Source organism: Monodelphis domestica, chromosome 7 (assembly GCF_027887165.1).
Source record: "Monodelphis domestica isolate mMonDom1 chromosome 7, mMonDom1.pri, whole genome shotgun sequence".
NCBI lineage: Eukaryota > Metazoa > Chordata > Mammalia > Didelphimorphia > Didelphidae > Monodelphis > Monodelphis domestica.
Genome location: NC_077233.1, coordinates 112,801,893 through 112,823,761, shown reverse-complemented (window position 1 = coordinate 112,823,761; position 21,869 = coordinate 112,801,893). Strand labels below are relative to the sequence as shown.

At 32.7% G+C, this 21,869-nt stretch overlaps 1 protein-coding gene across 1 annotated transcript in view; it reads left to right on the top strand.

Annotated features, from left to right (window-relative positions):
• CNTLN (centlein) overlaps nucleotides 1–21,869 on the top strand; it is a 512,321-nt gene that overhangs the window by 467,445 nt on the left and 23,007 nt on the right. The window contains exon 25 of the mRNA XM_016424268.2: nucleotides 19,888–20,067. Coding sequence (XP_016279754.2) covers nucleotides 19,888–20,067 — 180 coding nt within the window. The remainder of the gene's footprint in view (nucleotides 1–19,887; nucleotides 20,068–21,869) is intronic.

Below are 21,869 nucleotides of genomic sequence, written 5' to 3'. Positions count from 1 at the left end.
GATCACAACATTTGTTTGTATTAGATCTATGCTAAGTTCTTCCATGGTTTTTGTTATTTTTGTTGTTTTGTTCATACTTCTTCCAATAACAGTCTTTTACTATGTGACCTACTGTATGACATAAAAAGCACTTCCTAGTCTGTGTCCTCTCTGTTGCTGGTAGGAGGGTCTAGAGTATGTTCTAATTTTTCACAGATTTTTAATTTCTTCAATCTTTTTGCTTTAGAGATTCCTCAGTGTGATGTAATTTCTACTTTAATTCCTGCTTTTCCTGTTCTTGTTCCTTTTGGTTGTCATGTAGGTATGTTTCAGTGATCTGGAGTTCAATTATTGTTATGCTGTAATATTTAGGGGAAAAAGTTCTGAAAAAGTTTTTCAAATGTGAATTACAGCCCCTCAGAAACTGTCTCCTCACATATGCCACAGATTCCGGGGGATCTTGGTTCAATTCCATGATAGACTCAATGGTTTTGGATAGTCTATCTATAAAAGTGGCTGGATATTCCTCTTTATCCTGGGTCATCTTATCAAATTTGCTCCAAGTATTAGGCTTAGAACAAAATGACTTAATAATCTGCAAAAGGTCTTCTCTGCACTTGCTAAGATAGGCTAAGCTTGATGGATTTGCAAATCAAAATCCTCCCTCTCTTCTGCTCTTGGCCAACTTGTCAGGGAAGCATCCTGCCTTATCTTGTCTACAAATTGTCTGTGTTCATGAAGGCTAAAGACTTCAGACAAAATAAGGTCTGTGTCCTCAAAATCAGGGTCAAAAATTTTAAAGGCTCTTTTCAGCTCCTTTAAAGATCTGTAAGGCTCAGATAGGAATTTAGGGAATCTCCATTTCAGTGAATCTAAGTCTTGCATTGAAAATGATTTATGCACTTTTGAATGGAGGACATTGGCACTATGGGTAATTTTGGCTATATCCCTTAATGACAGGATTTTCTGAGCCTCATTAACTGTATCTATGTCCTTCTTGTCCTTATCCCTTGCCTCTGTCTTATTTTTGTTTGTTGCCTTAGTATCTTTATCCTTATTCTCTGTTTCTTTAGCCATTTCTGCCTTTTCCTCAGACTCTTGCTTATCCTATCCTTTTTCCTTTTGTGCTAGGTATTCAGAACACATCTTTTGGACTAGTTTCTTTAGTTTGTCATCCAGAATTAGTATTTAGGCAGCCTTTTTGGATGTCAGCAATCTAAGGATGTTCTTAAGGTAAGAAAGTGTCTGAATGACAGCCATTGTGACCACATAAACTTGTGTGACCACTTGCCACATGCTGGTATTTGAAAAGGGCATAGTTGCTATAAAAGAAGTGGAGTTGGCTATGAAACTCATAGTGTCTAGCACTACTCCTGTAACCATATTGTAGATAATGTAAATCCAGCAAAGTACTATGATGGCAAGGACAGATGCCCATAATAGTATTTGTAGCATCATTTTTCTTTTTTACTTCTTCTTATTCCTTCCCTATTTAATTTTTTCCAATTCAGTAGCCTGGGGTGGGTACAAGCTTTTTCTGGTGGCCAAATTGTATTAGAGGGGAATTAGTGAGAGATGATAGGGGATTCAAAAGATGTTACACCAGGAAACAACTTTGAAGGAAGGGAACTAATTTTCAGAGGACACCATTACTTCCCATTCTCCTTACTAAGCAACCTTTAAGGAGTTTGCCTCAACAGATGGTGAGTCAGTTCTTCCCTCTAATTATAAAATCTTCAGAACAGTTTTTTTTTGGTTGAAAAGGATCTATTTATTCTCTTGGGAGAAGGAAATAGGAGGGAAACTGGGAGAGAGGGAAAAGATCTTCTCTAATTCTAGTTCCTATCACTTAATGAAGGCTTTGATGTAAGTCTCTTCAAAAGGAATAAAATTTCTTCCCCTGAGGGAAATAACAGTAATACTGCTTGGGTCTTTTCTGGGCAAGACTCTCTTTTCCTTTAGCTCAAGTTAGATGGAGAAAGGTAATAACCAAGATTTTCTTTAGCTTTCCTCTATTCAAAAGGATAGTCAGAGAGAAATGAAGTAGTGTGTATTCATTCCACTCCCAAGCAGAAGTGATTCCAGAATTCAGCTTGGGGCTAACTGCCTCCTTTCTCAAGCTTCCATAGAATTCTCTCTCTCCTCCCCTGATGGGTCTGGGTCTGGATTCCATGCATTTCTTGAGCTCTTTACATTTTGCATTTCATTTCTTCTGTCTGTGCCCACTTCCCTCAATCACACCTGGCTCTAGATCAGTGGTTCTCAACCTTTCTAAGGCCGTGACCCCGCAATACAGTTCCTCATGTTGCAGTGACCCCAAACCAAAAAATTATTTTGGTGGCTACTTCAAAACTGTAATTTTGCTACAGTTATGATTTGGAATGTAAATACCTGATATGCTTTATGTATTCTCATTGCTACAAATGGAGAGGTTGAGAACCACTGCTCTAGATGGATGCTGAGCTCTTTCCCTTAGACTTAGTAGAGTGCCATACTGCCTCCATCTCCCCTCCCCCCCACACACATGTTTTGCCAGAATTCTCTGTGTTCTTCGGTTTTTTTGGCTGAGCTTTGTTGTAGTACAGAATACTCCCAAACTTCACCCTACTAGCAGCCTGAAAAAGATTCTGCTTTTTGGGACTGACAGTCCTGGAAGCAAGAAAGAGATAAATTTTATAAATGAGTTATGCTGCCAACCAGTAGGTTTATTTTTGTAGTCCTACTGCTAGAATGTGATGGTGTTGCGAGATGGAATGCTGAGTGAGCACATTAAGAATTTGTGAGTATGCTTCGTTGCTTTTACTTCATCAAATTGTTCCCTTGTTTGGGTTCTTGGTACCTTAACTGGGAGAAAGCTGGAATTTCTTTATTTTTTGCACATAATTTTTATTTTAAAGAGATTTGAAAGGTCATAGCTTTTGGAGAAAGTGTCTAGTTTGTAGAAGTTATCTTAGTCAAATAACCTTGAAGCTCTTACAGAGTTTTTTAACTAAGTTATATCATTGTTTGAACATAGCATCTAATTATATTAAAGGCAAATGGTATTTTTTCCAAATAAATATAGCCATTTGACTTTCTAGAATACATTTTTTCATACATACTTTAAAATACACTCAGAGCAGAGCATAACTAATACAATGGTAATAAATAGGCATTCACTGAAATGTTTAATAGTACTCATATTTATGACATTTTTTTAAAGTTTTCTTGTCTGATTCAGCTATAATAGTTCTATATGGTACATTATTTATATTTCAAGAGTGAGAAAGGGTTGAATTAGTGGGAACACAGAAAGTACCTAGTCTACCATGTTTTTTGTCATTTGACCTAGCATTCACTTCTTTACAGTAATCTTCCTAATATATAATTTTGTGTACATTACTACTGTGTTCAAACTCTTCCTATTTTTTCCTCACAATTTACCAAATGAATTCCATTTATTTATCCTATTTCCAAATCTCTCTTCAATCTTGATCCAACTTAATATTTGTCTTATGTCATACCATTTCTCTTCCCATACTCTATTCTTTAGTCTAACAGCTCCCAAACTTTAGGATCTCAGGATCCCTTCATGCCCTTGAAAATTAATGAAGAGTAGTTTAATTATGAGAAGAAATCCATTTGGAAATTAATTTGAATTAGGTGGGAGAGAGACAAAAGATATAAAGATGTCTTTGCAGTTAAAAAGTTGGATAACTGGAAACCAAATATATTAAGAGGGCATATAGGGAAAATTAAAATGCCCAATTTAAGATGTAAGTTTAGTTGCTAAGCACATATGAATGTACTGATATATAGTAGGTTTTTGATGTGAGACTACATAGGGTTCAGGAGAATTATTAGAATTCGATATTAGCACTGATTTCAGAGCCATCCACCTAGAGACAGTAGTAAAAGTGATGGGTCCTAGTAAGAGACTAGAGAAAAAAGAGAGTTATGGTTAGAGAGAGCCTAGAGAGGCACTCATGTTTAGAAGACAGGAAATGGATCATGATCCATCACAAGACATTTAAAAAGAAAAATAAAGTAAAATGAGTATAAGGAGAAAGAAATGCCATCAAAGTCAAGGGAGTCAATGATATTTGGAAATAGGGTAACATCAGACAATAGTCAGGTCAAGAAGGATGAAGACTAGCAAAAAGGCCGTCAAATTCACCAGTTAATAAGTCATTAGTGGCATTTGAGAGAGCAATCACAGCAGACTGGTGAGATATAAAAGCAGATTGTCAGAAAGAACAGGTAAAAGATTGGGAAAAGTTCCTTCCTAGGAACTTGGTAGTGAAAAAGAAGATGAAATATAAGACAACATCTTTGAGCCTCTCTCTGAAAGTGATAAGCGAAAGTTGTTTTTGTTATTTGTTTTGAGGATGAAGAATTGATCATCTTTTTAGGTAGCACAAAGGAAATTTACTAGATAAAAGTTTAAAATATGAGAATGAGAGAGAATTATTATTAGGTCAAGCTCCAAAGTCAAGGGGAGAGAAGAGGATCAAAGTCCCAAGTAAATTGGTTTTTGGTCTTAGAGAACTTCATTAGAGGTTAGGAGACATAGAAGTGCTTGTTAAAAAAATATAGTTTTTCTTCCAAGTATAAGCCATTACCCATTTCAGATTCATGAAAAAGTTGAATGATTCCAAATAGATGTTAAACATTAATAGTATAACATGTCAAAAACATGAGAATTTTTCCATTCAAAACTTTACAGTATACCTAAAATAGAATTGTGTTTAGTTTAAATAGCTGACAATTATGAGTTAGGATAGGGTAGGCTTAGAAACTGAACCAATAATTTCATTAGAGTAAAATGTTCCCACTAAGAAAACTACCATTCCATGTTGGAACCTTCTCTGCAACTTAGAGTTTTAGAGAAGTGACAATAGCACTGAGAAGTCAATATACTTACCTAGCTAGCCAATATGTGCAAGATGATACTTAAATTCAGGTTTTCCTTGTTGAAGACTAACTTTATATATACTCTGTAATACTGACTACATGAAATGTAATAATCTCATGTAATATAAAAAAAATGCTAATTGTTATCCTACTAAGAAAAAGAGTATCTAAATTTAGCATACACTATTTTATAGTTGCTTGTTTTAAATATGAAATAATAGATATCAGGAGAAAAATATGTTTCAATTCAAGGACAATTCTCTAGTTTAGAAGTGATGGAATTTCATAAACTTCATGTTAATTTAATAATCATTTTGTAAATGTTACCTTTAAAATATAGCAAACTAAACTTTCAAATACTAATGTTTATAAACACATTAAGTACATTCCTTGGGGGGCGGAGGGACTAAATGGAACAATTTGTTTCCTTTGAGAAATATTAACTATTAATGGTTTTGAAAATAAATTAGTGATACATTAAATTAATCTCCATTGGGATTACTTTCTATTGGGATCTGGGAAAATTTAATTCAAGTTCTAAACTTTAACAATGAATATCTATTGGACTAAACAGGATAATGGTCTTATTGGATTTTAAAATGAAGTAAATGACTAAACAATGCTCATTAGTGGCATGTGGTTGCAGATATAAATAATCCACCAAGAATTATGTTTTTGTTGCCATCTTAATGAATATAATCAAGATGATAAAAAATCACTTAGGAATTTGTTCTTCTCTGAATTTTAAATCTTATTTAATTTGTTAAAATTATTAAAAATAATTATTAAAAATGAAATAAAATAATATTTTTAAAAGTCTCTGTTTTTTTAGCTCTATAAAAGCCAAAACTAACCTTCTTAGAAATGGATCAAAATAATTATAGTATTATTTCAGGATATATATCCCAGTGATTATATTTTATAGTATTTTAATGACAGTCTATGTAATAAGCAAATATAAGTGCCATTATAATAATAGTCTTCACAACTTGGGAACCATCTGTAAAGGTGACCTGTATAGCCTATTGTTAATATTTTTGCAGTGCTATTTGCAAAATAATCATTTAGAAAACATCCAGTTGCCTCCACCACCATTTTAATTTTCCAAACCTTCTATCTAATGGCAAAACATTAGGAAGTCAATAGAAAAACTAGAAGTGAATAGGAAAAATAGCATACTTTCTAGACCTAGAAGTTATTGAGTAGGATTCATTATATAAAATGCTTAATATAGGATAATGCACACAAGAATACTTAATAAATATTAGTAGTAGTGATAATAGCAATGATGTTTATTTAAATTCATTTATGGAATCTACATTCCCTTTAGACTTTTCATTTATTCATTTAGTACAACACAATTATAGGAGAGGTGGAGTAGCCATCTGTTCTAGATCTAGTCCTGAATATAGAATTTTGCCCTAGAGTAAAATCAATTGTTTTAAGCACTTGAGCTGTGTATGTGTGTGTGTGTGTGCATGTGTGTGTGTGTGTGTGTATATATATATATATATATATATGGCAGAGCCAAGACATTGATTCTCCTAATAACCAAATAAATTACTTCAAGAAAATTTCTACAGGTATATGTTTAATTTGATCTAGCCCTAGTGTTGGCTTGTTAATATGTTTGTGTGTGGAAAATCACATGCAAAACTCTAGCTTTTCAGTAACTTTTGTTAGCCTTGAGATATATACTAATCTGGAGCCAGCATTTATGTAGGAGTATACATATTTATAGGTTTTATCATCAAGTATATGCTTATTTTTGGCAAGATGAAGTCTTGTATCAGGGGTATATACATTTTGTACTTTTGTGGAATTAATAAAGCCACATTATTAAAACCAGTTCATCAACTCTCTACTTCTATGAAATAGAAGGGTAGTTATGGATTAAGCCTTTTCTAATTCATTCATTCATTTGTTCATAGCATACTGCCCCTAGAAAAAATTATACCAAGAAATAATTTGTCAGCTATCATGAGAAAAAGTCTCTTATTGCTAAAACATTTTATATACTGAGACTATCCTTATTTTTCTGATATTTATTTATTAATCCCAATTCTATAAAATATGAATTTAAACATAACTTCTAGCCTGTGCATTTATTCATCTGAATCAGATATGAGAATGGTTAAAAACCAAGGGATAATTCAAATACATAGGGGAATTTATGGTTAAAGTTAGGTATGTTGACTTTTTATGTTAATATAAAAGACCATCAAGACAAGAAAAATCAAATACTAAAAACGGTAATATGTTTTTCAAACTAATAGTTAATATATTTTAGTTAAAATCCTACCTCTGAATTTTATTAATCATGTAATCTTGGACAACTCATTTAACCTCCCTGACCCCTCAGTTATTAATTCTTCTGCAAAATGCATATAATATTTAAATACTGATCTCATATAAGTAAAAATCAAATGAAATTAATGTATGTATATATAAATATGTGTATATATAAATATTATAAAATTGTATAAATAGGTACACAATTTATACATTTTATGTACTACTTATTAAATATCAGCTAGTGTTATATTTAAATCAGTCAACCAACATTCATTTATTAAATTTCAACTATCTGCCAGACACTGTGTTAGGTACTAGAGTCAAAAACAAAAATGAAACTGTTCCTGTCCTCAAGAAGCTTACCTTCTAATAAATAAAAAGTGAAATGAAATGCTATCACAAATTAAGAAGAATTATTTATGTCTTGCTCTCCTCAGATAGCCACAAAACTCAGCAGAGTTACATGTATTGATCAATCAGCTTAAATGGAGGCTGACCTGCCACTGTGTTCCCCACACAGGATGGGGATTAGGGCCAGAGGAGAGTAAACATTCAGTGAACGGGACCCCTTCCTGCCTGCTGCTGCCCCTCCCAGGCAAGGTGGACACTGACATGGCACTCTCAGGCCCTGGCACGTTGGGGGCCCTGCGTCAAGAAGACCTGAGTTTAAATCCTGCCTCGGACTGGCTAGGAGGCCTAAGCCAGGAGCTTACCTTCTCAGCTGCAGTCTCCTCATCTGAAAAGGAGGATACTAATAGCACTTACCTTATTGGGTTGTTGTGAGGATCAAATGAGATAATATTTGTAAAGCTCTTGGCAAATATTAAAGTACAATAAAAATGCTATCCATTATTAATGCCATCCAGGCACTGGGGTTTTCTGCCATTTAACTAGATTTAGAATTTGATTTTTTCTACTTTTTCTAAGTCTCCTGGTTCCTATTCATGAAATTTTATAGTGTTATTGCTGTAACTGTGTAGTTCTCCCCATCCTGCAGATGTCCTAGCAAAAAAGAATTCTGTAATTTAGTAAAAGTAAAAGTGAGAGAGTAGTTGATAGGTATACTTAATTATAATAAAGGGAAAAGCACAAACTAAAAAGTCACTGGACCAGTGATTCTCAACCTTTCTAATGCCGTGACCCCGCAATACACTTCCTCATGTGGCAGCGACCCCAAACCAAAAAATTATTTTGGTGGCTACTTCAAAACTGTAATTTTGCCACAGTTATGAATCGGAATGTAAATACCTGATATGCATTATGTATTCTCATTGCTACAAATGGAGAGGTTGAGAACCGCTGCACTAGACTATTCAGAGAATCTGCATAAGCCACTTGAGGGCAATGGCGGTTTCATTTATATTCCCTGAGCCTAGCACTGTGTCTTGGACCTAGAAGGCACATCACATTTGCAACCTTAAAATATACTCCTAGTTAGTATCCATGACCAAGAGGAAGTTGGGTAAGGAGAAAGAGCAATCAGAAAGCTCAGAGAACCAAGGGAGAACAGTGTTTGCAGATGAATGATGATGTATAAAAGTAAGATCATGAATGATAAAATATTGAAGAGAAAATATCAATATTTGGTTTTATTTAGTATTATGTTTTATATTCTGTTGACCTCAACCTAGTCAAAGTTTCTTTTCCCAAAGTGAATATATTTTAACACTTACAGGCCTGAAAACTGGGAATCAGTGGTCTAACATGAAAGTAGCAGTTTATAGGAAGCTGTGGATAAGAAATTAAAATGTTATTTCATTGAGTTTGTGACAAATGATTTCACTTACTTATCTGCTTCTTATTTTGAATTACTTTATAAAGGTTATACCTGAGACAGAACTTGCATCTTTTTTGGCACAAGTTTTGCTTTCAATAAAGACTGAAAATTTGCCAACTGTGTAGAAAGTCATATAGAAGCCACACCCTTTCTCACTAAAATGCAGTCTTTAAAAATAAAACATTACCATCAATTAAATTTTAAAAGAGTAATGTGCCCTATGAAACTATAATAAATGTTTAAATAAGCTGAATGCCATTGTCCAAATGGAAATCTGGAAAAGATAAAGGTAATACTCCATCTTTTACAATAATTTCTGAAGGAATTACTCATCATGATAAGTTATTTTGAGTAATTTGGAAATCTATTTCTTTTAAAAAAGAAAGTTGCAGAAGGCCTGTTCATGTGGATATTTAACTAATGCAAACTCTGTGGAAAATTAGTTATTGAACATGTGGTATTGTTGAAAAAGCTCAATTTCCTGTGACAGCATCTTAGGTTTTACCTAACAAAACTTGGTTTATTTTGTGGTGATTCATAGACTGACTATATTGTAGACAAAGCCACAGAAGTATTTTAGTTTAGTTTAATGACAGGAATGAAAAAATTGATTCAAAGTATTCCACAGAAATACATATTATCTCCCAAAAAAATCTCAAACTAATAATCATAGTGGAATTTTTTTGGAAAACACAGGACATTTGTAAAAGCAGACAAAAACCCTTTTGATTGTATCTGTTTCTTGACACTTTAGTGATTTTCATTCCTCCTTAGATGCCCAGCTTATCCAAGTGCCTCTTAAGAATTTCCTTCTGTAATTTTTATGGATATAAGTAGAGATGAGAGTTTAAATTGTAAAATTTGTTAATTAACATATGTCCAGTGGGTAAATTGGCTAGTGTTTTGGGGCAGGGGTATTTAGCAGTGGAAGTAAATGCTATTTATCTTATAATAACTTAATGAGATTACTGTTGAGCTTGTATTTTCAGATCATTGAATAAAACATGTTATATTATGACCATTTGAATTTTATGACTAAAGCAAATGACTAAGGATCAAACAAATATTTCTGATTGATTGAAGCAAGTTAATAAACTTTAAAGTTAGAAGAGATCTTATTTATCTAGTTGCTGTCTTTAACAGCTAAAGAACTGAGCCTAAAAGAATGAAACAATTTATCTAAGGAAATATAGCTAGGCTAGTCATAAAGCTGCCCAAGAATCTGGGTGTCTAGCCTTCTACTTCATTATTCTGCCCACCACTTCTAGCACTACTCATTGCCACCATCTCTCTTTCATATATTTTTTATTGATAATGATAATAGCTAACATTTATGTTATGTACTTTAAAATGTAAAATGTACTTTAATATTTCAGAGTTCTTTACTTATAAGGTAATAATAATCATGTGCCTGGTCATTCTAGTCAGAAGGTAGTAAATGACTAATTTTTAAACTCAAATCACTAGTGCAGTGACAGAAGTCAGTAACAAAATGAACTTTATAGTTAATATGCCATACTCAAATGAAAAGCTGAATGATGTAGGCTTTCTCACCAATTACCATGGGACTTGAAATTATTATATGAAAGGCTACACATAACTGTTCTTGAGTGATTATGTAGATTATATTATATAGTGATTATATAGACTATATTGATTATTCATAGTCTTCACTTTTCTTTCTATCTTCCATTGCTTCTCTCTTACCCATTTCTCTACTAATTAACTTAAAAAAAATCATAGCACTTCAGAGTTAGAAGGAACTTCAGAAAGCATCTAATATATTATATCAGATATTCATACATAGGCAACAAATCATCTAAAGACTTGCAGTGAGGGGGAGAATCCATCATCTCCCAAGATAACCTATTCCATTCAGATCTCATTATGAAGAAGTTTTTCTGATATTAAGCCTGTCTGTCTCTTTGTAACTACACCATTTCCTCTTACTTCTGCTCTCAGAGGCCAAACAACATGTCAAATCCCTCTTTAAACCAACCAACTTCCAGGTATTTTTTCCCATGTCAAACTTTACCAGCCCTTTGGATCAATCTAAAAGGACATGCACTCGAGGCTCTTCACTGTGCTAATTACTCACGTCTGGATAATTTTCCAGCTTAACAAAGTCCTTCCTAAAATAGGGTGCCCAGTATTGAAAACGGTAACTCTGTATGTGATCTGGCCATCATACTCTGACAATCAGTCACTCCTGATTCCTAAGAAGGTTTGCTTCTCAGTGTTTTCTAAGTTTTCTTGGATGTCATATTGTACCATTGAGTCACTGAACTTGTAGTCCACTAAAATCGCTGGATTTTATTGTGTCAGATTGCCCACCTAATTGTTTCTTTCCTATCTTGTACATATCACAAGTATGAAATGTTATATTCAGTCCTATTAAATTTTATCTTATTCAGTTCATCTCACTATTCTAGCCTATTGAAATTTTTTTGAACCCTGAATCTTTAGTGCATTTTCAATCTCTCCCAGTTTATGTCATCTGTAAGATTTTTATAAACATACCAGTTGGGAATTTATCTATATCAGTGATAAAAAATGCTAAGTAGGGAGGCAGCTAGGTGGCTCAGTGGATTAAGATCCAGGCCTGAAAAGACCTGGGTTTAAACCTAGACACTTCTTGGCAGAATGACCTTGAACAAGTCACTTAACCATTACCTTATCTTCTGTTAGGCCTTGGAACCAATACAAAGTATTGATTCTAAAACAGAAGTTAAGGGCTTTTAAAAAATGCTAAGCAATACTCAACTTAGTAAATTGATTAGAACTGAAGAAACTCCTTCTAAGCTGACATTAAATTATTAATGTTCTTTCTTCTTGACTATTCAATCAATTCTCAATCTACTTAAGAATATTATCATTTGTCCAATATCTCTGTTTTTCCACAAAAATAGCATGAAATAATTTTTAGAAGCTTTGTGATAATCTAGGGAATTATGCCTGTAGCATTACTCTACCAGTTTAGTAATTTTATCAAAAATGAAAAAGATTAGTTTGACTTGACCCATTCTTGGCAAAGAAATGCTAGTTCTCCATGGTAACCTTTCTTTTTCTATATATTTCCTGAAGAAGATCTTTAAATGAGATGCTCTAGAATTCTGCCAGGAATTAAAGTCAAGCTTACTGACCCAGAGTTTTCAGATTTGTTTCCTACCCTTTGAAAATTAGAGTATTTTTCTTTTTCTGATGATAAGGTACTTCTCCAGCTCTCCATGATCTTCTGAAGGCTACATCTAATGATTTAACAATCACAATTGACAGTTATTTCATCTTTCTGAGGGCCAAGTGACTTGAATTCATCAAGGGAAGCCAAATCCTACATTATTTCACTCATCATCTTGGGTATCATTTTCTTCAGCAGATTAAATAGAAGTAAAATTACAATTAATCATATCTTCTCAAAGTTCCTAGCCACTTCCATTGTAGCAAGACATTCCTCCTTATTGAAAATAATTGTGTGAAACAGAATTTCCCCCTTTTTTTCATCTTCCTTTTTGAAGAATTACTATTAAGTCAAGGCAGGAAGTTATTCAATATTCCCTGTTTTGCAGAGAGAGAGAGAAAAAGTGCACAATAACTTCATCTAATGTCTTGATAAGTAAAATCTCACATCATTAATATAGCATACCTTGATTCTAAGCTTTTGATTTGTTTCTCAAATTTCTTACTTTCTCCCCTTCTTTCTGTCTAAGTGATCCTGCATAGAAAGTTGGGGAAGGGAAAGAAGAGGACATGAAACTCAGTTAACTTTATTGAAAGATTTTGCTGGTGGAAAATGGTAGAAATGTTTAGTTTAAATAAATATGAGATATAAATATAAATAATTAGATACTCAAATGAATATGTGATCTCATCATTTTAGAAGTGATGCAGATTGCAGCTGCCTATTCATTTCACTATTTGTGTCCTCCAGTAAATTATTCCCAGGGAATTCACTCAGTTGCTGCAATCCTTCCTTTCTTTCTTCTGATATCTAGGTGGTTCTAGTGGAACACCCTATTGTTTACCTACCATCCCTCAGCCTCACCATGTGGCCAGCCCCTATAGATAAGGGGAATCATGCCATGGTGTAGGGTACAAAAGTAAGTAAAACTTTCTGTCCTCCCTCCAAGAGCTTACATTGTAGTTGGATGAGGATTTTAAAGTTTATAGAACTCTACTATCTTGCAGTAATGCATTGAGAAGTTAAGGGTATTATGTATTAAATAAATATTTATGGTTAATAATGATTTTATAGACATGAACAACATTTTACAAGATCTTCATACCAAATACTCATCATCAGGTTATATGGAATGAAAAGCTTTCAAAATAGAGAGACCTACAAGAGATCAGAATAATATGGGTACCTTTATAAATGTTGACCACATATTATGACACAAAGACTTTACAATTAAATGCTGATAAGCAGAGATGCTAAATGCATCCTTTTAAGATAATAATGCAATATAAATTATACTCAATAAGGGACCATGAAAACAAAATAAAAATTAATTGGAGACTAAATAATTTAACCTTAAAGGTTAATGAACAAGTTGTAGAAACAAAAAAAATAGTATTATTAAAGAAAATGATAATTATTAGACAACATATCAAAATCTATGGAATATAGCAGAAGCTATAACTAGAGGAAATTTATATCTCTTAAGTGTAACTTACATCAATAAAATAGAGAAAGAACAGATCAATGAATTGAGTAAACAATAATACACAGAAAAAGAACAAATTTAAAATTCCATATTAAATATAAAATTGAAAATCCTAAAAATTAAAGGTGAGATGAATAAATTGAATGTGAAAACACTGAATTAACAAATAAAACTGAGTTGATTTTATTTTAAAAAACCAACAAAATAGATTAATATGGCTTTTAAAAAGAGAAGAAAACCAATTCACTAGCATCAAAAATGAAAGTGGTGAATTTACCATTAGTGAAGATGAAATAAAAGGGATTGTGAGGAATTATTTTGTCTAATTATATGCCAACAATTTTAATAGATTAAGTGAAATGGAAGAATACTTATAGAAATACAAACTGTTTAGACTTAGAAAGCAGGAAGTAGAATACTTAAATACACCTATTTTAAAAAAGGAAATTGAAAGGCCATAAATGAACTTTCCAAGGAAAAAAGCATCAAGACCAGCTGGATTTACAAATGAATTCTACCAAACATTTATAGATCATCTAATTCTAATCTTAAATAAATTATTAAGAATAATTGGTAAAGGAGGAGTCCTTCCAAACTCCTATTATGAAACAAAGATGGTGCTGATACGTAAAGCAAGAAGGGCAAAAACAAAGAAAGAAATTTGAGCCAATTTCATTAATGAATATAGATGCAAAAATATTAATAAAATATAATCCAGGAGACTAGAACAATATATCACAAAGATTATATATTATGATTAAATAGGATTTATACCAGCTGTACGAGGATGGTTTAATATAAGGAAAAATATTAATATAATTGATTACATCAACAAAAAGCATATTATTATATCAGTAGATGCATGAAAAGGCTTTTGAAAAAATACAACATGCATTCCTATTTAAAACACTTGAAAGCATAGGTATAAATGGATTTTTCTTAGAAGGATAAGAAGTATTTACCTAAGACCACCAGAAAACATTATCTGTAACAGGGATAAATTAGAAGGCTTCCATATAAGATCAGGATCTAAACAAGAATGCCCATTATAATCAATATTACTTAATATTGTATTAGAAATGTTAACAATAGAAATAAAAGAAAATTGAAAAGATAAAAATTAGCAGAGATATTAAAACTATCTCATTTCACAGGCAATATGTTGGTATATAGAGATTCAATTAAATAGTTGAAAGTATGAATAATTTTAACTAACTAGCAGGAGAGAAAATAAGCCTACATAAATCATCAGCATTTCTATATATCACTAACAAAGCCCTGCAAGAAGAGATAGTAAGACATAACATATTTAAATAACTGTAGAATAAAAAACTATACCTGCCAAAAGAAACCCAGGAACTACACAACCATATTTACAAAATATTTTTATACAAATGAAGTCAGATTTAAATAATTAGAAAAATATTGATTGTTCCTGAGTGGACAAAGCCAATATAATTTAAATTACAATCCTATCTAAAGTAATCTAATGTCATTCCAGTTAAACTATAAAAATATTTTATTGTACTAAAAAAATAATAACAAAATTCATTTGGAAGAACAAAAGGTCAAGAATATCAAAGGAATTAATAAAAATATAAAGGAGGGAGAAATTAGCAGTAACAGATTTTAAACTGTATTATAAAACAACAATTATCAAAACTATTGTACTGCTTAAGAAATAGAAAAGTAGAACAAAATAGCCTTACAACAAAATAGTAATAAAAGGTGATAGTAACTTTTGTTTGACAAAAGTAATCCAAGCTCTTCAGATAAGAATTCGCCTTTTGGTAAAAATTGGTGGGAAAGCTTTAAAGCAGTCTGACAGAAACTAGATGTAGAATAATATCTTTCACCACTTACCATGACAAGATCAAAATGGATATATGACCTAGGCATAAAGGGAGACACAAGCAAGATAAAAGAACAAGGAACATTACCTATCAGATTATTGGATAGGAGAATTTATGAATAAACAAGAAATAGAAAGTATTGTAAGATGTAAAATTATTAACTTGGAATACATTAAATTTAAAAAGTTTTATACAAATAAAGCTACTATAGTCAAGATTAGCTGGAAAGCAGAAAATCAGAAAAAAATTCTATAGATAATTTCACAGATAAAGGTCTCATATCTAAAATACGTAGATAACTTTGTCAAACCTACAAGAATATGAGCTATTTCCCAACTGAAAAATGATCAAAAGAGATATACAGGTAGTTATATATATGAATATATATTTGAAAAATGCTATAAATCATTATTGATTAGAGAAATACAAATCAAAACAACTTTGATATCTATTTGATTAGCTAAAATGATAAAAGTGCAAAATGACAAATGTTGGAAGGGATATAGAAAAATAGGTAAACTAATACACAGGTGATTGAATTCTGATCTGACCAACCATTTAAGAGCAATATGGAATTATGCCCAGACCTTAGACCCAGCAATACCACTTTTGGGTCTAGTTCCCAAAGTGATCAGGCTAAAAGGAAAAGAACTGTATTCTAAAGTATTTAAAGCAACTTTCTTCAGATGGCAAAGAACTGGAAATTGAGACAATGCCTATCAATTGGGGGATGACTGAACAAGTTGGAGAATGTGATTGTTATGGAATACTACTATGTTTTAAGAAATGATGAGTGTTTTAATTTTTTAAAATCATGAAAAGACATGTCAAATTAAAAGGAGTGAAGCAAGCAGAACTGAGAGAACATAGCCACAGAAATTGTGTTTGAAGAATGATTTGTATATATCCACCTCCAGAGAAAGAACTGATAAGCAGTAACAAGCAAGACATGGTTTTATATAATCTACCTATCTATCTATTTATCTATCTATCTATCTATCTATCTATCTATCTATCTATCTATCTATCTATCTATCTATCTATCTATCTATCTATCTATCTAATGATGCCTTCTCTAGTGCAGGGGAGGGAGGGAGATACCTGGGAATTTCAGTGTAACAACCAAATTAATTTTGTTAAAAAAGAAAGTACATGAGAAACATCCCATCCCTGCCATCCTGCCTTCTACTAAAAATGTCCTAAAGGTATGTTCAGTGACCTTCTAGAGGATAGGCTTAAATGCTAATGCTTTTATTCAACTTCAAAGATAGCTATTTATCCACCTCTGCAATAGCCTATAGAACATTAAATATGAAAAAATAATAGGACTTGTCCCAAGATTATTGCAATCAAAACCCATTTTAAAAGATGAGAATGAGATAATAATAATAATAACACTTATGGCTAATTGCAATAAATTTTAATGCTAAACTTCCTGCCTACACAATTACATTTTACAGTTTGAAAGTATTAAGGTCATTAGTCATTTCTACTAAATTTTTATAGATTCATGTTATATTTTGTGCATGGAGTGTTGCCCATTTCTATTTCCACTTTGTTATTTAAATTGATTTTTCCTCAATTCTTCATTTTGCTAACATCACTTCAAAGAGGTCCCTACCTGGATTTCTGTTTCCAATGATAATATGCAAACTCCCCTAAATGATTTCCATTTCCTATTTTCTATAGCCCCCCCCAAAAAAATCGATGTCTTTCTTAACTCCATTGTAAAATGAAAAGGTATAGTTGAGTACTGCCTAATGTCAAGTGTGTTTTTTCATTTGAAATGTAACTTTTTTTTATAAGTCCCTGGAGTGATTCACTAGCTGATGATATAAAACAGTTGTGGAACTGTACCACATATGCTGATTTTATATCATTTTCTCTTCATTATTTTCTGAACCTGAGCCATTTCTCCTTATTTTTCTCTTATTCTCCTTTAGTATTTTTTTTTGCCATATTTTTCCTGTGTGTATATGTCCTTACTTGTTGATCTCTTACTTGTTTCCTGTCTGTATATGTCCTTGTTGATCTCTTTTTTCTTATTTTTCTCAATTAGAATTTCATTCCCACTAGAGGGGAAAATGTTTGGAACAACCTGCTGTTTTATTATTAAGTCTTTTTAAATGCATACTGATGAAGTTAGGCTTTTTTATTGGGTTTATTTATTATGAAGTTTTTGGTGGATGAGCTTAAGAGTACTACATTTATACTTCACTGAATTCTAAAGAATATGTCAACTATTTTTTCTGTGTATGGATGTTTTATTTTTAAATAATATTTTATTTGTCTTTAATTGCATGTAAAAACAATTTTAACATTCATTTTTTAAAGTTTTGATTTCCAAATTCTCTCTTTCCTTGCCACTTTCTTTACCTCTGTCCTTCCACCCCTCTCTCCCTACCACAATGGTAAGCATTTTTATATAGATTTTACGTATGGAATCATGTAAAACATTTTTCCATATTAGTCATTTTGTGGAAGAGATCTTAAATAAAAAAAATAGAAAGCAAAATATAATATATTTCAGTCTACAGTCAGCCTCCCTCAATACTTTCTCAGAGGGCAAACGGCATTTTCCGTCATGAGTCTGGGATTGTCTTGGATCCCTGCATTGTTCAGAATAACTAAGCCATTCGTTGTTCATCAAAAAATATTGCCGTCACTGTGTACAATGTTCTTCTGATCCTGCCCACTTCACTTTGTATCAGTGATACAAAAGATCTGATTAGAGAAGTGCATATTAAAACAACACTGATGTAATATCTCATACCTTTTAGATTGACTAAGATGACAGAAAATGAAAATTATAAATATTGGAGGGGATGTGGAAAAATTGGAACACCAATTGTTAGTGCACTTGCAGTCTGATCCAGCCATTCTGGAGAATAATTTGGAACTATGCTAAGAGGACTCTAAAATACACTTTGATACATCCATACCGTCACTAAATTTATCCTAAAGAGATAAAAAAGGGGAAAAGGTCCATTTATTCAAAAGTATTTGTTGCAGCTCTTTTTGTGGTAGCAAAGAATTGGAAATAGAGAAGTTGTCTGTCAATTAGGGAGTGGCAGAACAAATTGTGGCATACGATTCTGATGAAATACTATTGTGCTATAAGAAATGACAAACAGAATGACTTTGGGAAAAAATGGATAAAAATACATGAACTGATACAGAGTGAAATGAGCAGAACCAGAAGAACACTGTACACAGTATCAGCAATATTTTTTTCATGAACAGCTGTGAATGACCTAATTATTCCCAGCAATGCAGCGATTCAAGTATATTATCCCAGAGACTCATGATGAAAAATGCTATCTGCCCTCTGAGAAAGTTCATGGAGGCTGAATGCAGACTGAAACATACTATATTTCACTTTCTTTCTACTTTTTTGTTTGTTTCTTTGAGATCTCTCCCACAAAATGGCTAATATGGGAAGATGTTTTATGTGATTTTACATGTAAAATTAGATTACTGTCTCAGGGGAGGGTGATGGGTGAGAAAGAGTGAAGAAGGAGGGTGGGAAGGAGGGAGAGAATTTGGAACTCAAAGTTTAAAAAATGAATGTTAAAAATTCTTTTTACATACAATTTTGGGGAAATATCATTAAGAAAAGACAATTATAACCACAAAGTAAATGTTTTACTATTATTTATGCTTAAGAGAAACTAGGATGGATATGATCTATTCATATTGTCACTGGAGCAATCTTCTCTAACAGACAATCCCCAAAGTTGTTTTATTCAGAGTTCCAAGAGCCTCTTCTTTTAATCTATTCTTGATAAAAGGGAAAGTTTTCAGTAGTTCTGCAGGACTAGTAGTATAAGAAGTATATGTAAGTAGTTTGTGTTAAATGTTAGCTAACACATGAAATATATAGAAGAGAGTGACTTAAAGGCAATGTTAGTTAGATGACTACCAGTTAATATATTTAGTTCTAACAGCATTGATTATCTGGAACATAAGAAATGTATCAAAGGTAGCAGAATGCTAAGACAATTTGAGAGATGTAGCATTGTGGTCAGGTCTAGTGGGAAACCAGGAGTCAGCTGCTGGGTAAAAAAGACAACCTTATTATGCTGTTCAGAATGATAAATTGAACATCAGTCAAATAGCATTACTTGGATAATGTTAAATCTGAACAGGGGATGTAAGTTCAAGTTCTGAATTATTACCACAACTTTCTGTGCTTGTCAGTCTGCTCTCGTCTCTTCGGGCATTCTATGTGTATAAGTCTGAAATCACAGAGGATGCCATGTCTTCAAAAAATATCTTCAAATATTCAAAACAGAGAAAGCCCAATAATGTAAATAGGTATCAGTCACCACATAGTTTGGTCACCTCATTACTTTAAATTTAATTTGTTTTCTGTAGTATTTGAAGTTCTTCTGTATTAGTTCCATTCTGTTATTGTTCATTATAGGCTTTAGTTAAAGAAATACATCATAATGTCCAAGAGATGAGGTTGCGAGTAAAACATATCCAAAAACCAGAACACAGTAAGGCCAATACTGCCACCCAGAGAGTCCAGTATTTGGCAGCTTCTATCCTAAACATTTCACCCACTGATTTGGAAGAAATGTTAGACTCGGAGAATGAAGAGGTAAGAACATTTAAGAGTGTTTTATAATGATCATTCGTTTTATTTTTCAACTAAATTAAATTTCAATTAAAATATGATTTATTTGAGAACTCTTAGGAATTTCAGGTATAAGAGAAAAATAATAGAAGATTGAAACTTTGCTACTGAAGAAATTTAACAAGATAAGATGCATTCTCAAAGCAATAATCAGAAACTTAGTTCTGTAATCAGGGTTTATACAGCATTTTAAAATAACTGAAATAAACCAGTTATTTATACCTCTTCTTTCCTCTTCCCTTCTTTAGTTAGTTGCATTCTGTATCTTGTAAATATATTTTTAATGTATCAGTGGATATAATTTGACACCACTGATTTGAGTTGTTTCTCTTTTATGTGACAAAAAGAAGTGATAGATCACTTGTATACACCAATTGAATCCAAAGTTATTGCCACTTAAAATTTAAAAAGGCATTTAAAACTTAAAATTTTATTTTAAAACAGCCTTGTCCTTCCTGTTTGCATTCATAGAAAAGATACAGCTACAAGCATAACTACATAGATGTATATGTGCATAAATACCTACATATGAACAAATGAAAGATTATTTATGAAGTGCTTACTATGTAACCCAGCACTATGCCAAGCAGTGGGGCCATAAATGCAAAAGCAAAGACATGCCCTGCTCTCAAGAAGCTTATTTTTTAATCAGTATATTGGTGTGGGGAGAAGCCCTGAGCAGAACAGGGCACTTTGGTCTAAAAAATTACAGGATGGGTTAATGGAACCACAGAGAAATAGATCAACACCCTCCTTCCCGAAACAGGACCAGGTGAGAGTATTGCTCACAGAAAGGGGACTCATGAATCATTCGCAAAGTTGAGTGGGAAATAGGGAGTGAAATGAAGGAAAGAGCCTTCCTGAAATAGGGAAGGAAAATCCCAGAGCGCTAAAAACTGGAGGAATCAAAACAGATGCACTTACTACAGAAGATGATATGTGAGCTTTGAAAGAATCCAAGGATTCTAACGATTGGAAGTGAGGAAAAAATGAATGACAGTCACAGGAGACCATCTGTATTTAGTGGCATAGGCAGAAGCCAAGGAATCAAATGCATAGGGAAATGTCAGCAGGCCAGTCTGGCTACATCATCAGGTTCATGAAGGAGAGTGATAATGTTCAGTAAACTATGAAAGGTGGGCTGGAGCTAGAATATAGAAGGCTTAAGTGCATTTTGTATTTGATCCTAAAAGCAAAAGGGAATCCGTGTAGCTTGGCGAGCAGAGGAATAACATGGGCATACCAGTGTTTTAGGAATATCTTTTTGATAGCTGGGTAGAATATGGATCTAAGAGCACAAAGACAGCAGGCAGCCAGGTGGCACAATGGCTAGGACAACCTACCCTGGATTCAGGAAGACCCGAGTTCAAATTTGGCCTCATATACCCTCTAGCTATGTGACTGTGTGAATCTAAGTAATTTTTGTTTACAGTTTCTGAAGAAACCTCTTTGCCTCAATCTTCAACTGCAAAATGGGGATAATGATACCATCTACTTCACAGGGTTGTATGAGATAATATGAAATAATATTCGTAAAGTGTTTATTTAGCCCAGTACTTGGCACGCAGATCCCATGAAAATGCTAGTTATAATACATATATATTTGCATATGCCACTATTATTATTAATAGACCAATTAGAAAGCCATTGCATTAGTCAGGAAATAAGTGATGAGGTCTTGAACCATGATTCTTGTACCATACTACAAAGAAGGGAAAGGATTCAAGATATTTGATGGAAATTTATTGACAAGTCTAACAGTTTGC